Consider the following 18,392-nt stretch of genomic DNA (forward strand, 5'->3'; position numbering starts at 1 on the left):
TGTAGGGGTGGATTGGGGAGCAGGGGGGATATGGGGTGTAGGGGTGGATTGGGGAGCCGGGGGGATATGGGGTGTAGGGGTGGATCTGGGAGGAGCAGGGGGGATATGGGGTGTAGGGGTGGATCTAGGTGTGAGCAGTGAGGGATATGGGTGTAGGGGTGGATTGGGGGCAGGGGGTTTATTGTTGTAGGGGTGGATTGGGGGGTGGGAGGATATGGGTTGTGGGGGTGGATCTTGGGGTGCATATGGGAGCTGGACATTGGGCAGCCCCAGTTCACAGCCTCCTAGACCCAGAAGCTGTAAGGTCAGAAGGGCTCATTGTGATCATGCTCTGCCCTCCCATGCATCGCGGGTCCCAGAGCCTCACCCTGCACCCGCCTGTACCTACCCACAGCCTCTGCCTGAGCAGCTGCCGTGGTTTGAAGATGTGAACCTTTCACCCCGTGTGGGGCGCGCAGGGGGCCAGGGAGTGCACGGCGGCTCTTTCCTGTTCCCAGCCGTGGGGCAGGATGCATGTACATTGCACACAGGGTACTGTGTGCCCTTCCCCCGCCCACCCCTGCCCCAGCCCCTTGCCGTGGGACCAGCCCCCTCGCCCCACACAGCGCCCCAGCCTGCACCCTAGTCACTCGGGCCGGGTCCCAAAGGGATGCCTACTTTCTGGGCTGAATGGGTCTGGCTTCAGTTTCCAGCCTTCCATGGGGCAGATCTTCCTCTGACAACCCAATTATTAATGAGCTGTGCCCCTATTGTCATGCACAGACTGCAGCCAAGTCGCCCCTCAACCTGCCCTGTGTCCAGCTAAATTGATCCCATGCCTGGAGTCTCTCCTCTCAGGCTCTTCGACCCCTCTCCAATTTATCTACAGCCCTTCTGGAAGGCTCCAGGACTGGCCACAGGGTCCCAGCTGCACTCACACCAGGGCCAAGTATAGAAGTCAAATAACCTCTGGGCTTCTTCTCCAGATTCCCCTGTTTATAGACGCCAGGGTCGCCTCTTTTGGGGCTGTCCCCCATTGACATTCTGTGGTCCCAGCTGGATACATTGACATTTAGCTGTATTAAAACGCAGAGTGTTTGCTTGTGCCCTGTTTACCAAGCCACCCCGCTCGCTCTGAATCAGTGACATGCCCTCTTCGATGTTTCCCATTCTTCCAATTTTTGTGTCATCAGACACTTTATCAGGGATGATTTTATGTTTTCTTCCAGGTCATTGTTAAAGATGTTAAATAGCACAGGGCCAAGAGCATTTAGGATTTTTTTTTTTTGTTCCCAATATACTTTAAAAACTCCTTCTCATTGTCCTTCTCTCTGTTGGCCACAGAGTGCATCTCGCATCCTTTTGCTTCCCTTATCCAGTTTCTACAATTCAGAGCTTCTGAGTGATAGTCATTGCTTTCCACTCCCCCTTTTTCCCATTTGCTATGTATTCCCTTTTTGTGTTTTAGGGCCACTTGCACTTCCCCTGTAAGCCAGGTTGTTTCAGAACTGGTATGGCAGTTCTCTAGCTTGGCTTTCCTGGCACCCAGTAAAAATGTTCTCAAACAATTCCTAAGGGTCATTCACATTTTCTGCTGGAATCCTGTCTCCTAGCCAAGATTTGTTGGTGCATGGAGCCCTCTAGTGCCCAGCTGGGGACGGGCACTGCATTGCTCAGCCCTGAGCTCAGAGCTGGGCACCAGCTGGGGTTGTGGGGGTGTCACGGATGTACAGAATTGGGGCCATGCCCCCAGCTTTGGAACAGTTCCTTGGTGGAGCCCCTACGATGTGCCAGACCCCCAAAGGGGCTCATGTCCTTCTGCCACATGGCCTCAGCGCCTCTAGGCTGCACCTTGGGCCCTTCTGCTTCACCCCATTCATGGCCAACGGAGCCCGACTCGCTGGAGGGCCTTGTCCACTCTGCCAGGACTGATGCCAGCTCCTGTGCCCCCCATCATGCACCTTCCCTGTTCTGAGGTCTCTGCCCAGCTCCCCTACGGTGAGGCGGGGAAATCCCAGATCCTCTGGGTCATGGGCTGGCTGCGGGCTACGTCCTGGTGATCAGTTTTGCAGCTGTCTTCTTCAATTGCCCATTGACATGGGGTCGGTGAGTCCGTTTTCATGACCTCGTTAACGACCCATCGCAGCTCGGATGGCCAGGTGACATTTATAGCTTTGTCTCCCAGCCTGCCCTGAGAGCAAAAACAGACCTTTACCCCACACGGGCAGCCATGCATAGGGGAAACTGAGGCACACATGGGGTCATTAAAATATTATGAAAATTGCCACGTTGTCACAGGGGAATGCTCCCCACATCTCTTCTTCTGCTGGGCAGTGCCCCTGGCCCGGCAGCCCCCCAGGGTTCGGCTGCCACGGTGCTGTGTGTCCTGCATTACCCAGACAGGTGGGAATGGGTGCCTCTCAGCCCTGGCCTCCAGGGCTCCAGCTATCTGCATCCTCCAAAACCAGCTGCAGCAAGGGTTCTAGAGCCCCAGTGAGACAAGCAGATGTAGAGGGCCAGGCAGCGGGGTGCAGGCAGTCTGGGTGTTGTGCCTTTTGGGATTCTAGATCATGCAGGAACTGCAGGGTTGCATTCTAGAGCACCACATGACTGGAGAGTGTTCTAGAGTAGACACAGGAGTGACTGGGTTCTAGATTGCTTCAGCATGTTGATGTCCCCATTCTGGAGGAAAATGCACGGCTGGGTGGGTTCTAGAGTGTCACAGACTCACAGATCGTGCCCACTCTTGGCCCCGTATGGTNTCTTTCTTTGCTTTCTTCCTATTTATGTGGCTGTAAAACCTCTTACTATTGCTTTTAATTCCCCTCGCTAGGTCCAACTCTACACGGCCTTTGGCCTTTCTCACTCTATCTCTACATTCTCTGACTTCGCTAAGGTAAGTTTCTTTACTAATCCCTCCCCTCTTCCACTCTTTGTACGCTTTCTGTTTCTTCCTAATCGCCCCTTTGAGTCGGTCGCTCATCCAGCTTATCCACGTATGGTCCGTGGGGGGAACCCCCTTCAGTGTGACGGCCCTTCTCAGGGGTCCACTCTCTCTTGGGGGTTAAGCCCCTCCACCTCTTGGAGCCTTAGCACACCTGTTTCTCACCGTGGGCCCCCTCAGAGAGTCCACTCTCTCTGGACCCCGGGGCTTCCACTCCCCAAAGGGAATAATGCCACCCTGTTCTCTAGACTGGAGTGACACTCAGCCAGTGTAAACCAGGACGATTTATTGAGTGTCTGAACACAGCATAGGAAACTCTCAGGGCTCTCGGGCCTGGCCTCCCTCAGCACAGCACATCCCAGTCACCCCTGCATCCAGGTGGGCTCTGCCTGCTCTCCCTCTCTAGCCCAGAGCCCCTCTGCTTCCCAGCTGGGCATCTGATATCACCTCCCCCAAGCCCCGCCTCTGTCCATTGTCGTCTCTCCAGGTAAACAGGGTCACCGGGGCCTCCTCTCCTCTCTTCTGTCCTCTGGCACCCTCTGGCTGGAACCAGCTGGTTAGGTCACCGGGGTCCTCTCTTCACAGCCCATTGTCCTCCCACTGGCCAGAACCGGCTGCGACTTCTGAGCTGGGCTTCCAGGTCACGAGGTCACCAGTCGCTGGGGTATCCATTCTCCAGGTCATTGGCCGGCATCCCAAGTTCCCTCGCTGGTCCTCTGTAACAACAACTCCCTCTCCCATCACCTTGTTAAACCAGTAACACCCAGGGAAACTGAGTCCCACCTCCTCTGCATGCAAACCATTGTAAAAACAAGGAAAAAACAAGACAATCCCCCACTTCATCACATCGAGCCACTCTGATCATCTGCTGGGAGGTTCTAGAGTGTTCCCTGGTGGTATTGACAGATGGATTCTCATGTGGATGGTGGGGGGATGGGTGTTGCCACATTCTAGAGCAATACATGCAGCCAAATTCCAGAAGTGTGAGTGGTTATTAGCTTCACTCTAGAATAATAATTGGCGGTGCCTGGGTTGTGGAATGGCGTGTACAAGGCGTGGCCAGGTTCTGTGGCATATGGTGAGGGCAGCTGGGTTCCAAATCATTTGATGGGGGCTGCAAGATTCTAGGGGGATGGGCTATGCAGGGTGAACTCTGGGGGCCTTCCCACTGGCCAGAACCAGCTGATTGCCAAGCTGGGATGGGCCTCTTAGTAACCAGTTGTTAGGGTTCCCCATCTCCAGGCTGTTGTTCAGGGGTTCTGGCTGATAGGTGAGGTCACCCCTGGTCCTCTGCAACAACAAACCCTCTCCCACCACCTTGTTAAACATGCAGCATACAGGGAAACTGAGGAGCACACACACTATTAATGTAAAACGCAACAAAAATCCTCAACTTCGTCACAGGGGGGCTCCCTGGGTCCAAGATCTCTAGGGTGAACTGTGGAGAGCTTGCTGGGTTCTAGGGGGATGGGGTCCTGTAGGATGAACTGTGGGGGGCTGCTGGGTTGTCGGGGGATGGGATCTGCAGGATGAACTGTGGGGGGCCTTTGGGTACTCAGGGATGGGGACCTGCAGGGTGAACTGTGTGGGGCTGCTGGGTTTAAGGGGGGTGGGACCAGCAGGGTGAACTGAGGGGGGCTGCTGGGTTCTAGGGGGATGGGGTCCAGTGCAATGGGATCTACAGGGTGAACTGTGGGGGTGTCATGGACTCACAGGTTGTGCCCACTCTTGGCCCCGTATGGTTCGTGGGGGGAACCCACTTCGGTGTGACAGCCCTTCTCGGGGGTGCACTCTCTCTCAGGGGTTAAGCATGGGGACCTGCAGGGGACGGTGTGCATTCGGGTTTTATATCTGGCACCCAGTTCCCTCCATGCTGCGAGCTGGGGTTTTCGAGCTCAGGGACACACCCACACCCCAGGGCAGCTGGTACATGTATATACAGCCCTCGAGCCGCGGCTTGGCTGCCCGCCAGCACGCACCAGCCGTAACCATGTGCTCCAGAGTGAGGGGTGGGAGCTCCCAGTGCTTGGCTGGAGCGAGACTGTCGCCTGTGGCTCAGGGCAGCGGTCGCGATGGGGCCATGGAGGGGGTCTTGGATACACGGGCTCGGTGCTGTGCCCCGGCTTTTAACCTGTCCCTTGGATGAACCCATCAGCATCCCAGCCCCCCTCGGGCGGTCCCTGCCCCAGGCCCAGCCCTGCCCCTAAGTCTGGGGCTTTGCCCCAGGCCGGTCCCCCCCCCCAACACCCCATGCTTAGCCCTGGGCCAGGGTCTCAGGGAGTCCTCTGGCTGTGGAGGTTTCCATTGCCTTCTCAGCTTGTCCATCACGACCCCACGGCATCTCCTGCCTGCTCCGAGTGCGGACTCAACCCTTTAGCCCCCGCTTGGGAGCAATGGGACACGCACTTTGTCACAGAGGGCCAGAGCGGTGGGAGGTTGGGGGGCGATAGGTGTCAGAGCAATGGGGGGGCCGGGGGATGATGGGGGTCAGAGCGGTGGGGGGTCGGGAGGAACAGGGCCTGGATCCTGTCCCAAAGAGACACTCATCCCCCCAACAGGAGGTCACAGCTGATATCTTGGAGAACCCCAACTACCAGCCAACTCTGAATCCATCGCTCCCTGGCCCCCCACTGCTCTGACCCCCATCGCTCCCCAACTCCTGCAAAAGTCATACACCCTTATTCTCACCACCTAGACATTGGTGCAATACACAGGGAAACTGAGGCACACACAGCATTCATGCAAAACTGTAAGACTCACATACATCATAACAATGGAAAATCCCCACTACATCCCATATCTCTCCACTTCGAGACCGAACTGAGCAGGGTCACTTTAGCCAGTGACCTGGGGAAGTTCAGGCCCTTCTCTCCGGGACAAAGCATCAGCTATAATATTTGCACTCCCCTTAATGTGGACCACCTCCATCTCATAATCCTGGAAGGACAGACTCCACCTGAGGAGCTTGGCATTGGCCCTTTCATCTGGTGCATGCATGGCAGGGCAACTGGTCTGGGCACACAGTGAAGCGCCGCCCAAATAGATCCGGCTGCAGCCCACTCCATGGCCAGGCATTCCTTCTGTATGGCTGCATAGCCCTGCTCCTGGGGCAGCAGCTTCCTGCTCAGGTACATGATGGGGTGTTTCTCCCCCTTTGCATTGGCCTGCCTCAGCACCACGCCCAGCCCTGTCTCTGGGGCATTGGTGAACACCATAAAGGGCTTGTCAAAGTCTGAATTTCCCGGCACCGGGCCCTTGACCAGATCCTCCTTCAGCGTGCAGAGCGCCCTCTGGCACTGCCCACTCCAGACCAGCTTGTCTGGCTTATCCTTCTTGCATAGCTCAGTGATGACAGCTGATACAGGACTAAAGTGGGATACAAACCTCTGGTTGTGCTCTGCCGTCCCAATAAAGGCCTGAGCCTGTTTCTTAGTCTAGGGAGCAGGGCAGTCTCTGATCGCCCCCACTTTGGCCGGCTCCAGCTTCAGGTGGCCGTTCCCCACCTTGTGGCCCAGGTACGACACCTCTGCCAATCCCACCTTGCACGTCCCAGCTTTTACAGTCAGCCTTGCATCCTGGAGGTGACTCAGTCCCCTCTTCACCTGGGACACATGGTCCTCCCAGGTCCGGCTAATGGCACAAATATCATCAATGTATGCTAGGGTAAAATTCTCCATCCCCCTCAGTAACTGATCCACCTGGCGCTGGTAGGTAACAGGCACCTCCTTGAGCCTGAAAGGTAGGACCAGGGACTTGTACAGCCCCAGAGGGGTGACAAAAGCAGGTTTCAACTTGGCATCTGGATCCAAAGGCACCTGCCAGTAGCCTTTGAGATATCTGGTCATGGGGTACTGAGTCCCCCCCAACTTATCTAGGACCTCATGAGGCCTAGGCATGGGCAGGCACCAGACACGGTGATGGCATTGAGCTTCCAATAGGCCACACAGAATCAGATTGGCCCATCTTTCCTGGGGATCCACAGCATGGGAGAGGCCCCCGGGGCTGGTGGATGGCTGGATCACCCCGAAAGCCAGCATGTTTCTGACCTCTCCCTCCAGGGCCTGGGCTTTGTTCCCAGTTACTCTGAATAGGGCACACCTGATGGGAGGGCTGTCTCCACCGAGTGGATAGCTCGGTTAGTGAGCCCAGGACAGTTGGAAAACAGCTGTTGGTATGAATGCAGCATCTCTCTGATCTCTGCCTTCTGGGCAGGGGTTAGCAGGTCAGAGAGGTATATTGATTCCAGCAAGGGGCTGGCTCCTGTCTCAGGGAAGAGACCCACCAGGGGATCTTCCCCCTTCTCCAATTGGCCACACATGGCCAGTACCAGCCTCTCCCTGTTACTATATGGCTCCATCATGTTGACCTGGTACCTTGGGTGGCTGTGAGCCCGGTTGGGCAGTTCCACCACATCATTTTCCTCGTTCAGCTGCTGGATGACCTTGAAGGGCCCATCCCAGGCAGCTTGCAGCTTATTCTTCCTCACCGGGATGAGAACCCTCACCTCCCTGGTGCAATAGGTTGAGTAGTCGTACAAGACCTTCTGCCTCCCTTGGGCCCTGCCTAGGTTCTCCCTGGCCGGACCCATGAACTCAGCGAGCTTTTCCTAGAAAGTCAGTAAATACTCCACCACTGAATCTCCATCGGGGGAGCCTTCCCCTCCCATTCATCCCTCACCAAGACCAGGGCCACCTTCTGAAAAGGTTCCTCTATGACAAGTAGGTGTCTCCAGGCTGCTTTACCCTTGCCCCGGGATTTTTGCACCTCAGGACAAGGCAGGCCTGGTTGGTAGCTGTCCCGCCCTGGCTGTGGTTCCCCATACTCAGCTAGAATTCGTCCGGATTATGCCAGACATGTCCGGCTTTTTTGAGTTAAAAATAGCGTCCGGGGGGGAATTTGTAAATGTCCGGATTTCCCCCCCATGCAGAGCGCGCGCGCTGACAGGGCAGCCGGCCGGATTGTGCCACTCACATGGGGCTCTAGTATCAGGGGGTAGCCGTGTTAGTCTGTATCTACAAAAACAACAAGGAGTCTGGTGGCACCTTAAAGACTAACAGATTTATTTGGGCATAAGCTTTCGTGAGTAAAAACCTCACTTCTTCGGATGCATAGAGTGAAAGTTACAGATGCAGGCATTATATACTGACACATGGAGAGCAGGGAGTTACTTCACAAGTGGAGAACCAGTGTTGACAGGGCCAATTCAATCAGGGTGGATGTAGTCCACTCCCAATAATAGATGAGGAGGTGTCAATTCCAGGAGAGGAAAAGCTGCTTCTGTAGTGAGCCAGCCACTCCCAGTCCCTATTCAAGCCCAGATTAATGGTGTTGAATTTGCAAATGAATTTTAGTTCTGCTGTTTCTCTTTGAAGTCTGTTTCTGAAGTTTTTTTGTTCAATGATAGTGACTTTTAAATCTGTAATAGAATGACCAGGGAGATTGAAGTATGGGGCTCTAGAATCCCTCCTCCGCTTCCCCTTCCTCTCCCCTGCAACTTGAGATCACTCCCCTCCTCTCTCTCCCTCCCCCCCCCCGCCGCATTCGCAGATCGCCGGCCGGCCGTTCGCATCGGGCCTCTGGCAGTCTGGAGCTCCTCCCTCTGCCCCTGCTGCCCCTCCCCTGCTGCCCAGCACGCCGCTCCGCAGCACTCTGTTCTGAGCGGCACGGTAAGGGGGCCAGGGGGTTGGAGAAAGGGCAGGGAGGTTCTGGAGGGGGCAGTCAAGAGACAGGGAGCAGGGTTGGATGGGTCGGGAGTTCGGGGGGGGGACATCTGGGGGTTGGGGATATAAGGTTTTGGGCAGTCAGGGTACAGATATGGGGTGAGGTCCTAGGGGGGCAGTTAGGGTGGGGTGGTCTCAGGAGGGGGCAGTTAGGGGACAAGGAACAGGGAGGCTTAGGTAGGGGGTGAGGTTTTGGAGGGCAGTTAGGAGCAGGGGTTCCAGGAGGAGGCAGTCAGGGGACAGGGAGCAGAGGGGTTTAGATGGGTCGGGAGTTCTGGGGGGCAGGGGGCTGTCAGGGGTGGGGAGTGGTTGGATGGGGCGTGGGAGTCCCTGGTGTCTGTCTGGGGGCGGGGGTGTGGATAAGGGTTGGGGCAGTCAGGGGACAGGTAGGGGATAGGGTCCTAGGGGGCCAGTTAGGATGGGGGGAAGGTCTCAGGAGGGGGCAGTCAGGGGACAAGGAGCAGGGAGGCTTAGGTAGGGGGGGAGGGATAGCTCAGTGGTTTGAGCATTGGCCTGCTAAACCCAGGGTTGTGAGTTCAATCCTTGAGGGGGCCACTTAGGGATCTGGGGCAAAAATCACTACTTGGTCCTGCTAGTGAAGGCAGGGGGCTGGACTCGATGACCCTGCGGGGTCCCTTCCAGTTCTATGAGATAGGTATAGGTAGGGGGTGGAGTCCTGGGGGGCAGTTAGGGACAGGGGTCCTAGGAGGGGGCAGTCAGGGGACAAGGAGTGGGGCGGAGGGTTGAGAGTTCTGAGGGGGGCGGGAAGTGGGAGAGAGTGGAAGGGACAGGGGCAGGGCTAGGGCAGGATGGGGCGGGGCTAGGGCAGGGGTCCTCCCATCCTCTTTTTTTATTATTGAAATACAGTAACCCTAGGGGTCGCCGATCCCACTGGGTTTAGCTTTGCCCCTGCTGTCCCAGTGAGGGTAGGCAGTGAACCTTCTGCTTTGCTCACAGCATGAGAGCCAGCGTGAGCCACCTCCCCCTGTGCAGGGGGGTGGGAAGTATCTTTCTGTCCCACACAGCTCCAGGGCTCTGGTTACAGGCAGGCAGGTATCGGGAGCCTAGCAGCTCCTCCTCCCTGCCAGCCAGGTCACTTGCATTTTTACTGACCACTTCAGTCTCAGCCGATTGGTTCCCTGGATTCAAATTTCAATCCTCTGCCGTTACAGGAGCAGGACCTGGATCCTGTCCCAAAGAGACACAATCATCCCCCATAGGCAGGGCGAGGGGCTTCATCCTTGGGACCTTCACCAGGTCACACAGCCCCTCAGCATCTGGTGAGGCTGCACCACCTAGGGCCTGACAACAGTTCTCTCTGTCCCATTGTTTCACCACCCCAGGAATGTCTCCCCATTGACCACCACCTTCCGCTCCCACTGGGGTCCGAGGGGCCTGAGTAGGGTGACCAGATCGCAAGAGTGAAATATCAGGACACATTGGGTGAGTGGAGAGGGGGAGACAGACAGACACAGGTGCACAGCCCCGACCGAAGCCAGAGGCACACTGGTCCGCCTGGCCCTGTGCTACCAGCATGCCCCTTCCTGTTGGGGGTGGGCCCATGCTGCGCCACACAGCTCCCCTGCCCAGCGCCCCCTGGATCCACTATGCCCAGAGCCCCCTACAACCCTTCCACCACAAATGCACAGCACACACTCCCTGCCCAGCGCCCCCCTGCCCACAGCCCCACCACAGCTGCCCAGCACCATCAACTTGCTAGTTTCCCAATACACACAGATTTTCCCTCCCTCCCTTCCTTCCTCCCAGTGCCCTTCCTCACAGACCCACACTGCCCAGTGCCCTGACACACACAGATCTCCCCCACTGCCAAGCACCTCCCAACAGGCCCCCACTGTCTAGCACTCCAAAATACACAAACCTCCCCCACTGCCCAGCGCCCTCCACACCCTCACAGCCCAGCACCCCACACACACCTCCCAGACACTCACTCCACCACACTCTGCCCCCTTCCCTGGCCGCACTCACCAGCCCTGCTGGGAGGTCTCTGGCTCCTAGGGTCAGAGCAGAGAGGGGAAGCTCCAGACTTTCCACGTGCTGCGCCCACCACAAGTGCGAGCTCCGTGGTTCCCATTGGCTGGGAAAAGCGCCAATGGGAGCTGCTGGAGCCGCAGAGTGGGGCTTGCAGGCACCAGCAGCACGCAGAGCCCCCCCACCTTAGGGACTGTCCCAGTAATATAGGGACATCTGGTCACCCTAGGTCTGAGCCCAGGAGAGTCCATGCAGACATATATGCTGAGCCCAGGAGTGGGAGCCAGTTGGCCACCCCACCCATCTGGCTAAACAGCTCTATGGCCTTGGGACCCAGGAAGGGAGCAAGACACTGGAGCCTTTCTGCAGGGTCAGCCTGGTTCCAATTGCCAACCTCCCAAAGGCTGTGAGACGGGCATCTATACCTCCCCCCTCCTTAACCTGGGGCAGCAATTTAGTGTCGAGGTTCCCTGCAAAACTGGCACTTCAGGGTCCATCCCCCCTCACCTCTGGATGGGTCCTTCTGCCTCTCAGCTCAGCCATCACCAGCTCCTGCTGCCTGTCTCTCCTGCTGTTCTGCTTCATGCCTTCCCTGTCTATCATGATCCTCTTTGATCTCAGCTCCAATTCCATTCCATTCAGATCCTGGTGGAGACCCCCTGGTCGGGGACACGGGTCTCCGGAACAACTGGCTGCTCCCAGCCTTTCTCATGGCCCCAGCTGAGTCAGGAACTGGCTCCTTAGAGCGATCCTCCTCTTCCAACTGAGCAATCAGCTGTGCCTTAGTGAGCTTTTCAAAGTGCAGCCCTCTCTCTCTCTGCACAGCTCTACAATCTCCTTCTTAAGGAGATGGTTATAGGCCATCTTCGAGATGTTCCCAGGTGGTCACGGACTCACAGGCCTGGGCTCTCTCAGCTCCCATGATCCCTGAGAGGAACCCCTTCAGTGCGACAGCCCTTCTTGGGGGTCCACTCTCTCTCGGGATTTAAGGTGTAGCTCTTCTGCCTCCTGGAACCTCACCTCTTGGAGCCTTCAGCACACCTGTCTCTCGCTAATCCCCCTTCGTTTTACTACTCCCCAGTCACTTACTGCAGGATGCTCTGTCCACGGGGTGCAGTTTATCCCACCGCTACCACCAGTTGTCATGGAGTCACCGGGTCAGTGCTCTGGAAGCCAGTCAGGACTCTGGGGGAGCCTCCTCTCTCTGAGCAGACTGTCTCCAGGGCAAGAAGCTTACACAACGAGGGGGTCAGAGCGGTTGGGGGCAATGGGAGTCAGAGCAGGGGGACTAAGGGGTGATGGGTCAGAGCAATGGGGGTTAGGGGGCAATGGGGGGTTGAGGGAGATGGGGGTCAGAGCAGTGGGGAGGCCAGTGGGCAATGGGGTCAGAGCCGTGTGGGGCTAGGGGGCTGTGACATTCCCCTCTGGTGTTATCTGGACCAGTGATCTGCTAGGCCTCTCCAATCCTTGACTCTGGGAGCCAGCCTTACCCTGCTCTGCTGTGAGAACCCCCACTCCTGGGCTGTTCACGCACAGCCTCTGGCATGTAAGCTGCTCCTTTGATAGTGCAACCGAATGACACTAGCCAATATCTCCGGTCCTCGACACAACCCTAGGAACCTCCATCTTGCAGTGTCCATTCATGCCCACTGGACGCTGCAAGCTTATATAATTAGTTTGTCAATTTAACAAAGAAATTGATATGTACCAGGCTTCTTATCCCAAGGAGAGTCTCTGACACACCTCAAATCAAACACACTGTTTATTCTACCTGAAGCAAACAGATTTATTAACTACAAAGATCGATTTTAAGTGATTATAAGTCAAAACATAACAAGTCAGATTTGGTCAAATGAAATAAAAGCAAAACGCATTCTAAGAGATCTTAACACTTTCAATGCCCTTACAAACTTAGCTGCTTCTTACCACAGGCTGGCTGGTTACTTTTCAGTCAGGCTCTCCCCTTTGATCAGCACTTCAGTCGCTTGGTGTAGTGTCTTTGGATGGGGGTGGAAAAGAGAGGAAGAGCCTGGCAAACATTCCTCCCTTTTATCATGTCCTTTCTTCCCTCTTGCCTTCGTCGTCCCCCCCGCCGCCCCCGAGTCAGGTGAGCATTACCTCATCACAGTCCCAAACAGGCCAAAGGAAGGGGGGTGACTCCCTTGAGAGTCCAACAGATCCTTTTGTTGCTGCCTAGCCAGTGTCCTTTGTTCCTGTGGGGCTGGGCTGGGTTTGTCCCATACATGCCCCGAGGAGGTGTGAACTGCCTCCCTGCTCTTGGAGACTTTTTGACTGGGCTTGCTCTAAGCCATGAGGACACATTGTCAGCCTTATAATTATATACATGAAATTATAACCTATAACCTCACTATAACATCACTGTAACAACTACTGTAACATCACTGTAACAACCATGCTCGGTGCATTATGAGCCTTCTGAAGACCCCCAACATGACAAACTTTGCATTAGATACCACGCAGTCATTTTATAAAGATAAACCTGGGGGTGTAGGGTGTTCCTCTGAGGTACAGAGCGTCACAGGAGCAATGGGGGTCAGAGCTATGGGGGGGGGGGGCTGGAGGGTGAGGGGGGCTTTGAATGGAGATTCTGCCTGGCCCCATCCTGAGCCCTGTGGGTCATTTGCCGTTTAACACCTTGTTTTCCTCTGCTCAGGCTTCTGGCGCTTCCAGCCAAGAGCTCGGGGTACGACCTCTGCCCCCAGCGGGGCCCAGATGCCCAGCGCCTCCCACTGCTCTGCCACCCACGTAAGGAATCCCCTGTCCCCCCTGCCCGCCCCACTGTGCCACCGATATAAGGACCCCCCAGCCCCGCCACTGTGCCACCCATGTATGGACCCCCCTGCCCCTGTTGTGCCACCCATATACGGACCCCCCATCCTGCACCCCCGCTGTGCCACCCATGTATGGACCCCCCGCTGTGCCACCCACATAAGGAATCCCCTGTCCCCCCTGCCCGCCCCACTGTGCCACCCATATAAGGACCCCCCCACCCTGCCCCCCACTGTGCCACCCATCTACCGACCCCCCCCCCCCTGCCCCCCACTGTGCCACCCATGTACGGACCCCCCCGCCACCCTGCTGTGCCACCCACATACGGACCCCCCATCCTGCACCCCCGCTGTGCCACCTACATACTGCACCCCTTCTGTGCCACTCACATAAGGACTCCCCTGCTGCCCCACTGTGCCACTCCTGTACTGACCCCACACCCTGCCCCCACTGTGACGCTCATGCATGTACCCCTCTGCCCCCCCGTGCCACCCACATATGGACCCCCCCACCTTACCCCCCACTCTGCCACCCATGTATGGACCACCCACCATCCGCGCCCCTCATTGTGCCACCAAGGTATGGACCCTGCCAACTGCCCCACTCTGCTACTCTCCTCCCAGTAGCAGCTCCTGGACCCCGACCCCAACGACCCACTGCTCCGTTACCTCACCCCGCCCTTCCCCCCACCTTGTCCCTCACTGGCTCCACCGGGCCCCCCCCCAACCTCCCAGCCACCCTCCTGCCCTTGTCTCCTGAGTCCTCCAGCCCCTCCCCTTCAAGATCCTCGACCCCATTCCTCACTGCCCCTCCCCCAGCTCCCCTCCCTGTGACTTGCCCCTACCCCAGACCTCTCACCCTGTCTGCCCCACACCCCATCTGACAGTCGCTCCATCTTCCCAGGGCCCCAGTCGCTCCCACTCTCCTGTTTCCGGGCCCAGCGGAGCTGTGACAAGGACTTGCTGCCTCTGAGCACAGCGCCCCCTGGAGGTGAGGGGGCAGGAGGAGGGAGACCTGGGGGGCACTGACAGTGGGGGGGCCCTGAGAGGCTGTCAGTGGGGGGGAACCTAGGGAGCAGGGACAGTGGTAGGGGGATCCTGGGAGGCAGGGACAGCAGGGGCAGGGGGTGCCCCAGGGGCAGGGACAGTGGGGGGGCCAGGGAGGCAGTGCTCCGCCTGGGCAGAGGTGAGGAGGTGGATATTTTGGTTGTTTCTACTGGGCACGTTGTTATTGTAGGGTCACCTGAGAGCAGCGGGTCTGGAAAACCCGGGTTGGATGGGCCCATGAGTCTGATTGGGGGGTGGAGGGTGGGAGCCAGCTGGGCTCACTGGGGAGGGACTGGTGGGGAGGGCTGGGCCCAAGGCTGGCACAACCCATTAGGTGACCTAGATGGTCGCCTAGGGCGCTAACATTTGGGGGGGTGGCGATCGCGGCGGCTGGATCTTCGGCCGCCCCAGTCGTTGTCGGTATTTCAGGGGCGGGACCTTCCGCTGCCTCTGTCGGGGGCGGTATTTCGGGGGCAGGACCTTCCACCGCCTAGGGCGGCAAAAAAGCTGGCGGCGCTCCTGGCTGGGCCCATCTTTGAGCTGTGTCTCTCCTGCTCCTCCCCAGAGCCAGCCACAGCGGCGTCAACCACACTGTACTTGATGTACGGCCCACGGTGCCCCCCACGGGCCCTGCCGGCTGGCGCCTGGAGCTACATCTGCCAGCTGTGCCAGCGGCGGTTCCCCAGCCAGACGGCGCTGCGCAGACACAGCCGCAGCCACATGGGTATGGCCTGGGCCATGAGTGCTCCTGCCCCTCCCCCATCCAACTGGCGCCCCACTCCAGACCCATACACCTGCTCTCCCAGCCCTGCCCCCACACCCTGTCCCATCGGTGCCCCTCACTCCCGACTCACAGTCCCTGCCCCCTCAGCCCTGCCCTTCCCCCATCCCACCGGCGCTCCTCACTCCCAACCTGAAACCCCTGCTCCCCCAGTCCTGCCCCCGCCTCCCCACGTCCAGCTGGTGCCCCACACTCCCAACCCGCAGCCCCTGCTCCCCCAGCCCTGCCCCCGCCTCCATATGTCCAGCCAGTGCCCCTCACTCCTGACCCGCAGCCCCTGCTCTCCCAGCCTCCCCCATCCAGCCGGCACCCCTCACTCTCGACCCGCAGGCCTGACCCGGTGCCATCCCTGCAGGCCAGCGGCTGTTGGAGCGGGAGTTCTGTGCCCGTGGGTTCCAGGCCGAGGCCGGGCTGCAGGGGCCCCGGCGGGCATCCTCGGGCGAGAAGCCCTACGAGTGCGGCGAGTGCAGCAAGCGCTTCACCCTCAAGCACCAGATGGAGACGCACTATCGGGTGCACACTGGTGAGTGGGACCCCCCCTGCCACAGCGCCAGACCCCGCCCCCCGTGCGGGGTACCCCTCCCCCACTGGCATCAGTCCTCCCAGTGCCGTGTGCCCCTCCCCAATGGATGTCAGCCCTCCTCAGTGCTGTGTGCCCCTCCCTCATGGGCATCATCTCCCCCCCGCCAGTGCCGTGTGCCCCTCCCCCACTGGCATCAGCCCTCCCAGTGCCGTGTGCCCCTCCCGCAGGGGCCTCAGCCCCTGGTGCTCCACATACCTGCCTTGTGCCCCTGCAGGCTGGGGTGTTGCTCCCACACCGTCGCCCCCAGCCCTCCTCCCACTGGGAGTTGGGGGCACTCTGGTCTCCCCGTCTCCCTGGGTCCTGGGGGGGCAGCCCTAGCTTCTCCCGCCCCCAACCCTGCCATGGCTCTAATCCCTATGCCCCAGGAAAGCGAGGCTGGGTCTGGGAGGGAGGGGCGGGATAGGGCTGGGGGAGGGGTGGGGAGCCAGGGCAGGAGAGGGTGCGGAAGGGGCTGGGGATACCCCTTCTCACAGCCCGTTGCCCCCTGCAGGCGAGAAGCCGTTCCAGTGCAAGCTCTGCCCCCAGCGCTCCCGCGACTACTCCGCCATGATCAAGCACCTGCGGACCCATGGTGGCGCCGCCCCTTATCGCTGCACCCTATGCTGCCAATTCTGCCCCAGCCTGGCCGCCATGCAGAAGCACATGAAGGGCCATTGCCCCGAGGAGCTGCCCTCGGACTGGACGATTGAGACCACCTATCTCTACTCCTCCTCCACCTCCTCCTGAGCCGCCTGTGCTAGTGCAGGCACCGGGGGACTCATGCGTGGCACGGGGAGGGCGCAGGGACCAGCGTCGGCATGGCAGACGGATCTGCGATGGAGCACGGCACGGGGAGGGCGCGGGGACCAGCGTTGGCGTGGCAGACGGATCTGCGATGGAGCGCGGCACGGGGAGGGCGCGGGGACCAGCATTGGTGTGGCAGTGCCTGACATGGGGAGAGGGCACAGCTGGCCATGGCTGGACCTGCAGAACACAGATCTGTGGCTCGCTTTCCTGCCCGTCACACACAGCACGCCAGGAGCGCCGCCCGCTGGCTGGGAGTCATGCGTGTGGCACGGGCACCATGGCCAGCTAGGTACTAAGGGCATGAACCCTGCCGCAGGCCAGAGATGAGAATTCACATGGAGTAGATCGGTCCCTGCTGTTTCCAGCTCACCCTGTAGGGGGTGCCGTATGTGTGGGGCCCCAACCTCTACCATCACCCTCAATGTGGGGATGGGGAGCCCCCAGTTATTGTGGGGGCTGGGGGGTGTTAGGTGAACCCAGATCTGCGGGGACTCCTGCTGCTCAGTAGCTAACTGGGGGAGGGGGCATCTGTCATTAGCTTGGCAGGATCCCCTGCTCTACTTGGGCTCCCTGCCCCACATGGCCAGCAGAGAGCTGAGACTGGAGGGGAGGGATTCTGCCAGCCCCGGGCTGCAATGTCCCAGAGTCACAAGTGGCTGGGGAAGGGCCTGCCTTGATCACCGTGGGTCACTCATTACCCGGCAGCGGGGTGGGACTCATTAGCCCGCAGGAATCCAGGCACAGAGCCGCAAGCAGAGAACTGGGAAGCTCCCGGGGGGGGGAGGGGGAGGGGGTGTAAGAACTGGCACCAGGGTCAGGGACTGGAGAACTGGGGGGCGGGGAGGAATAGCTGGGGTTCATACGGCACTGCCCCTTCTATTCTGCCCCCCCACCCCTTGCTCCCACACCCCCTTGGCCTGCTTTGACTCCCCTGTCCCTGTGGGTGCTGCACAGACCCCTCAACAAGACTGGGGTTCCCATTGCCCTGTGCGCTGCACAAACAGTGAGTCAGAGACGCTCCCTACCCCAAAGGCCTTCCCGATCTGGACAGGCAGAGTATCCCATTACATGGCTGGGGAAACCGAGGCTCAACGAGCCACAGCAATCGGAGTGCCTCACCTGCCACTCCTTCATGTCCTGCCCTCGGCCTGGCTTTGCCAGCTGTGTTCCGGGGCTGATGGCCATCGCATGTTGCGTCCCATCTCTTGCCCCTTTGTGGCCAGGCCCCACAAGCCGTGTGTGGGGTGGGAGCAGAGATCACATTTCCTATTAAACGTCTCAGGAATACTGAAGGTCTCTGTTATTATCTGTTGATCACAAAAGTTCTATCCCACCCCTGCCTGCAGGACCCTCTGCGGCGGCACTTTGGACACGGGGCCTTTTCCCCCGGAAGCACCCAGCTCCAGGAGTCTCATGACTGCAGAGAGTCTCACAAATCCATTCAGAGATCACTTCTCACCCACCAGGCGGTGGGGAATAGGAGCTGAGAAAGACACCCCATGGGGTCTCTGCTGTGTTTGTCCAGCACCCCCCACAGGCTGGTTAAAAGGGGCATTTGTCATTTGTAGCGCGTGACATCTCCAGTAAAAGTAGGGTTAACATACATCCGGTTTCTCCTGGACATGTCCGCTTTTTGGTAATCAAACCGCCATCCGGGGGGAATTGCCATAAAGCCGAACATGTCCGGGAAAATACTGGCCAGGCACTTCCCCTCCCGCGGCTGCTCTGCTCCTCCCCTGACTCTTTGGCTCTGTTTAAGAGCTGAGCTGCCCGA

At 58.7% G+C, this 18,392-nt stretch overlaps 1 protein-coding gene across 1 annotated transcript in view; it reads left to right on the forward strand.

Moving 5' to 3' along the window:
- ZBTB32 (zinc finger and BTB domain containing 32) overlaps positions 1-16,558 on the forward strand; it is a 23,543-nt gene extending 6,985 nt beyond the window's left edge. Inside the window, exons 3-7 of the mRNA XM_034756940.1 lie at positions 13,307-13,398; positions 14,326-14,412; positions 15,034-15,192; positions 15,605-15,772; positions 16,323-16,558. Coding sequence (XP_034612831.1) covers positions 13,307-13,398; positions 14,326-14,412; positions 15,034-15,192; positions 15,605-15,772; positions 16,323-16,558 — 742 coding nt within the window. The remainder of the gene's footprint in view (positions 1-13,306; positions 13,399-14,325; positions 14,413-15,033; positions 15,193-15,604; positions 15,773-16,322) is intronic.
- The last annotated feature ends 1,834 nt before the right edge of the window (positions 16,559-18,392 follow it).

Source organism: Trachemys scripta, chromosome 24, assembly GCF_013100865.1.
Source record: "Trachemys scripta elegans isolate TJP31775 chromosome 24, CAS_Tse_1.0, whole genome shotgun sequence".
In the NCBI taxonomy this organism is placed as follows: domain Eukaryota; kingdom Metazoa; phylum Chordata; order Testudines; family Emydidae; genus Trachemys; species Trachemys scripta.